We start from the raw sequence: 6,000 nt of genomic DNA on the forward strand, positions 1-6,000 counted from the left end.
TGGGCACAGTGATGTCCTACATCTATCTAAAGCCCCCCCAAAGCTCTTTAGCTTCTCCGTGCTAGAGATCCCTTATGGCCGGGTGCTCATTACCACCTGAAAAGGAAAGGTCTCAAGGTGTGCATTTCATGTTTCCTACCAGAGCTGGAGCAGGAGCTGCACAAGAAACCCCAGAGGAGCTGCATTGTCAAGATGATGAGCACCAGGAACCTGTGGAAAAACATTGTGGTGCTGTGTGTCAACTCGTAAGTGTGTTGCGTTTGTGGTCCCGGCTTGTACAGTTCCTTTGCTAATAACAGCCAACATCCGTTGTGTTGAGAGCATGAATTACACATGAGCTGGTCTCCAGAGAATGAAGACATACTCAAACCTCACGTGCCCTGTGGCGGACGCATGTTTTAGGTGGCACCTCATTGGCCACTCTCTTATTCTGTGGTTTTGTCTTGATGTACAGTCTGACAGGTTATGGAATTCACCACTGCTTCGCTCGCAGTATGATGGACCCCGAGGCTCAGCCCACGGCTTTGTGCCATGCTGACTATTACACCATGGCGGGCATCGCCGTGGCAACCTGTCTAGCACTATGCCCTGCGGTCGGGCTGATGGGTCGGCGTGGAGGGCTGCTCACATTCATGATCATAACAGCCCTGGCATCACTGCTGCAGCTGGGTTTGCTTAACTGTAAGTAATAAAAAAATGCACAAGTAGACCATTCAAATCAACTTTATTTATATAGCTCCAAACCACAATCACCTTTGTTACACAATCACATTTTGTTACATAGATGCACTGTAATGCATCTACGGCCATGTTTTTTGGGGGGAGACCACTACCATCATGACAGAAGGGTTTTATCACAGGATAAAAGTGATTACTTAGAATTTTTTTATAGCTACTAAAGTTACTGTAAAGTTTGACTCAAACGAAACTTTGGTGTGAAGGTCTAAAATACAACTAACTTTGTACAGACACCATGACTGTAATGTTATACTATCCTGTTGCCTTCAAAGTAAAACTATATTTCAAATAAGTAGCAAGCTATTAGCTAGGCATGCTAACTTTAGCCTCTCTTCTCAAAACTAATAGAAACATTGTTAATCCAGTCTTTACACTTTTCACCTCTTGTTTTTACTGGTGAAAATACCATGAATATATCCTTGAAACTTTTTGGAGCATGTAGTCATTATTTCAGGCTTCAGTGGTAAACTGTTCTCCTGAAGGCTTTTATTCTGCTTGTTTTGAGTCAGTGCTGTGCTGCTCTTCGTGCTTACTAATGACATCTCTCTTTTCTCCAATGCTCACTAATGGAATCCAGTGATTGGGAAGTACAGCCTTCGCCATGACACAGGTACATTTGCAGTTACGAGATTTATCATCTAAAACAATTAAAATGATAAACCTTTCCACTGGTTTGAGGAAAACTTAGTGATACACAGTAAACAATGTCATTTATGTCCCTGGAATCATGTTACATTTGTTGTTGCTGATTTTTATTGCTTGTTTCCTCTCTTTTGAACAGTTTTGCGAGACACTCTTAACAGGAAATTCTCTGTGGCCTTCTCCATAATTGGGATGTTCTCTTCTCATGCTGTCAGCACACTCAGCATTTTCTTTTGTGCTGAAATCACTCCTACTGTCATCAGGTGAGCCTGCATAGTCATAAACACAACATACATCTTATGAAAGCAAACAGTCTTATTACTTTAAAAAATATATCGTCTATTATGACAGTGTCTGCACACAGCTTTTGTTCTCAAATTGCATATTTGCTCCCTCTTGTGGTGTGTTTATGACTGACAAGTGTTTGGAAAGAAAAATGTGTGCCACATTATTGATTACAATGGCTCCACAGAAAACTGGTGAAAACGTGGCTTTATGGAAAAAGGGCTGTAAGAGGTTATGAAGGAGGTTCAGAGCAACAGATCTGACCAGATGCTGAGTGAAGACCGTTGTCAGCTTAAGAAAGTGATAAAAGTGGCTGAATAAAGCCTGCCATTTTAATACTCTTAAGTGGGATGTATCCTGCCCACTTTCAGCTCTGTACTCCTAATACATTAGCACCGTATGATTCACCAGTCAGAAAATCCACAAATATCCTACATTAGGCTTTGGTGCAACCTCTTCATCTGAAAGAAAAAAGCCATTTGAGCTCATTTCCTTTTCACTCCAGCCTCCAATTGTTCTGATTGGCTTTCCCTTACAAACAGAAGGTCCAAACAGCAGGTGGGTGGGGCTTCTATGCTCACAACTAGAGCTGTTTTTATGACATGACTAGGTGATGTGTTCTACTTTTGCAAATATAATACAGAGACAAAAATAGGAAAAAAAGGGGTATGTATGTAGGCTGATCTCATTATTTGCATTGTGGTGACTGTGGCTCGAGTAGTAGACTGGGTCATCTACCAATTAGAAAGTCGTGGATCAATCTGTGACTCCTTACATCAGGGTTGGGGAACTCCAGGCCTGAAGGGCTGGCGTCATGCAGGTTTTAGATATCACACTGGGTCAGCACACTTGAATCAAATGATTCGTTCATTACCAGGCCTTTGGAGACCTTCGAGACATGTTAAGGAAGTAATTTAGGTAATTTAGGAGGTTAGAAAGCCTTTAGGCATAGTTAAAAAAGTGCTGCATGAGACAAGCTAAGTGAGGCCTGTAGTAGAAAGCTACTTTATAAGAAGCAGTCCATTTAAAGTTATTTGACCATGTTTATATCTCAAAAAATAAGAAGTCAACTTTTAATGATGTCCCAATCCTGTTGTATGAAGAATGCTTCTAGAATGCTGCTGTTTTTAGTGTAAGGTGCATCAGAACACCTTGGAAATAAATCAGCTCTGACCTCTTTTTCTGCAGGGGTGGAGGACTGGGCTTGGTCCTGGCTAGCGCTGGCTTTGGCATGCTCACTGCACCCATCATGGAGCTCCACAACCAGAAGGGCTACTTCCTGCATCATGTGATCTTTGCCTGCTGCACCCTGCTGTGCATCATCTGCCTCCTGCTGCTGCCTGAGCCACGGGGACAGCCACTGCCGGAGAGCCTGGCTGATGGAGAGACCTTTACCCGTCAGACCCTGCTCCATCCGGGAGAGCAGCACCTCCTTCTCGCCAAGAGTGATAGGGACTACTCCCGTGTTCAGGACACACCATTACATCTCTCAGCCACTGGGGGCGCTACAGTGGCAGCAGCCACCGCTCTGGCAGCGGTACCTGCCTCATACGCCCTTGCAACTGGTGGGGAGGTGATCGGGAATCATGCCATAGCCAATGGAGTGTGAGCAGCTTTGCAAGTTGTCTTCTGTGCTAATAACTGCTCCAAGCACTAACCTGAGCAAGCGATGACTGAACTTCCTGTACTTTAAGGGAAACTAATTGTTCATATGAACTCTTTTTATGTTGAGGATTCAGATGATGATGATAGTAAATTTGTGTCATTTGTAGTGACTATGATTCCTTCAGGAGTTGCCAAAAATATATTGTATTGAAGTCAGTGTATGTCAGATAATATGAGCGTCTTCAGTGGTGTTGGTGATTTTCTTGAGCCACCTTCTGCTCGAGGGTACAAGCAGACACAAGTGGAGAGACAAAGTACAGCAGAATAACTTTCAATAACGTGTGCTCTGAGTTTACTGTCTGTAGTTTTGACTCGTTGAAACTGGATTTCACTACATCTTAGATCTCTTTGTAGGTAGGTTATTTTGCACTAAATGTCAGAGACACAATCAAGTGTTTGTGATTTGCAGCCAACACATTGGAGATCCAGGGATTGGCTAAAGCCACTAACTTTTTGCATGAAAAGGGCACAAATGTTTTTTGTTTTGTTCTGTAGCATTGGTTAATACAATCTGTGACTCACTGTGCAATTCCCCAGCATTTATCAAGTAATTCTCAATTGACAGTGTAATTTTCAGTACCTTACAATACTTACCAACAGGTACAGTAAAACTATGTTTTACTGTACCCAGTTTTAAAGGAAAAAACTGAACAGGCTGTGGGGTGGTTAGCACTGTTGCCTCACAGCAAGAAGTATCTAGGCTCAAATCCAGTCTGGGACCTTTCTGACTGGAATTTGCATGCTCTCTTTGGGAACTCTTCCCACAACCTAAAGACATACACACATAGGGTTAGGTTAATCAGCGAATTTAAATCGGCTCTAGGTGTGAATGGTTGTCTGGTGGCTGCTCCAGTCTGCATGCCGAAGTATCCTTGGGCAAGATACTGAAGCCCAAGTTGCTCCTAACATGGAAAAATGTTTGATAGAAAGCACTTAGATCTAGAGAAAAAGTCCCTGTGTGAATATGAAAGAGTGATGTTCTCAAGTAGGGAAGCCCTATTTTAGAACCAGTCTATTTACCATTTATTCTTTGTGTTAGTCCTGTGATAAACTGGTGACCTGTCAAGGGTGTGCCCTGCATCTTGCCCTATGACAGCTGGGACAGCCCCCTCTGTAACCTCTTTGTATCCACTCTGTAAGTGGATACAAAGACGGATGAATTACACTGTAGTTATTTTTAGGTATTTGTTGTGTCAGAAGTGGAGGCCAGCATACTGTATCTCATAGCCTATACCCACAATAATACTACATTATCAAAAAATAAGTGGATGTTAGGCTACTCTTTAATATACCTCATACCCAGTGTAATACTAGGTATTACACGCTTGGCCTTTAGTCTAAACCCAATTGTCATTTCAAAAAGACAAAATTTCGACCTTACTGCTAAAACACTTGAAAGGTACTCAAAGATTAAAATGCTCAACGTACAATTTGTTTCTCATTTCCTTTAAACTCCCTTAATCTACTGTAACAACATTTTACAGAACCAGCGAGTATTTGTAGGCAACATTGAAGCTATTGCCCGGTTTGCAAGAGACTACCAAGGTGCCAGGAACTGCACCTATAAAAGAAAGAGAACTCATATTGACCCCTCCTTTAATGATGCCCATTCCCGAACCAGTTCCAAGGACTTACACACAAACACACAAAAAATCCACTTTGAATTCACTAAATAATACATGGTAAATGTTGGGAAACCAGACAATAAGTTGCGGGCTGTATTGTGAACTGCTACAAGTACTCCCTCATTTGTGGTCTCTTTATATGAAGTCCAATGTGGCACTTTATCCTCAGCTGAGAGGTCAGTGTGGACACTGATTTTTAAAGAAGCGTTACTACTGCTGATGCTGGCATATGATGGTTGTTGGAAGACGAACAGCCGGAGACCTTTCTTGCAGACCATATGTGTAGCCTACAGAGACTTTGTGCATAATGTTAAACAAATCTGAGAGCTGAACGGACATGAGCGTGACCTGCTAGTGCACTACTGTATGTCTTATGATGCACCTCAGCAATTTAAATGGCTTTATCGCTCTGTTCTGTTAACAAAACAGAGAAGATACGATGTAATGAAAGAAAAAAAACTGTATTTATTTTTTGTCATGCTGCCAAGGGAAAGTTTTGTTGCTTGAAATACCTCCTTAATTAGCAAACATTTCCAAACTCACTCCTCGTTCTCTGTACTGTGCTAATACTGTAATCCTGTTCCTAGAGTGTGTAACTTTAGACAGAAAGCACAATATTTTACAGTTTTTTGACATGTGTGAAGATTAGAATAGAGCAGCATAGTCTGCATAGACCTGGTTTAGTTGTGATTGGTGTACATTATACACTTTATTATATAGGTATCCCTTAGGACTGCATAAAAATCTAAGGTATGTATATATGTGCCATTCATTTATAAAATATGGAACATAACCTTACTTTTATAGACTGTGAAGCACACTGAATAGACAAACCATCCCATCAAGCATTTTTGTGCAGATACACCAGAACCCGAGAATCCTCCATTTTTATAGTCATATTTAGTACACAGCACATATTTTAGACATTCAGTATGGTTTGGTAGTTTGTATGTTTTCAACAGTAAAAAAAAATACTCTAAGAAAACTGAAGGAAAAAAACTCAACCACTAATGCTGTTTTCTAAGTGTTATTTTTTTAATATGGA

At 41.3% G+C, this 6,000-nt stretch overlaps 2 protein-coding genes across 2 annotated transcripts in view; one reads left to right on the forward strand and one right to left on the reverse strand.

Moving 5' to 3' along the window:
- The window catches only part of slc22a23 (solute carrier family 22 member 23), a 28,444-nt gene extending 22,687 nt beyond the window's left edge, over positions 1–5,757 (forward strand). Inside the window, exons 6-10 of the mRNA XM_080886582.1 lie at positions 143–245; positions 455–681; positions 1,316–1,348; positions 1,520–1,643; positions 2,854–5,757. Of these exons, the coding sequence (XP_080742708.1) occupies positions 143–245; positions 455–681; positions 1,316–1,348; positions 1,520–1,643; positions 2,854–3,274 (908 nt within the window). The 3' untranslated portion in view covers positions 3,275–5,757. The remainder of the gene's footprint in view (positions 1–142; positions 246–454; positions 682–1,315; positions 1,349–1,519; positions 1,644–2,853) is intronic.
- A 211-nt stretch (positions 5,758–5,968) lies between these two features.
- psmg4 (proteasome (prosome, macropain) assembly chaperone 4) overlaps positions 5,969–6,000 on the reverse strand; it is a 3,273-nt gene continuing 3,241 nt past the window's right edge. The window contains exon 3 of the mRNA XM_080886605.1: positions 5,969–6,000. This exon is cut by the window's right edge and continues 305 nt beyond it. The gene's annotated coding sequence lies outside the window, so the exon portion shown is untranslated.

The sequence above is a fragment of the Rhamphochromis sp. 'chilingali' genome (assembly GCF_963969265.1).
Source record: "Rhamphochromis sp. 'chilingali' genome assembly, chromosome: 7".
NCBI lineage: Eukaryota > Metazoa > Chordata > Actinopteri > Cichliformes > Cichlidae > Rhamphochromis > Rhamphochromis sp. 'chilingali'.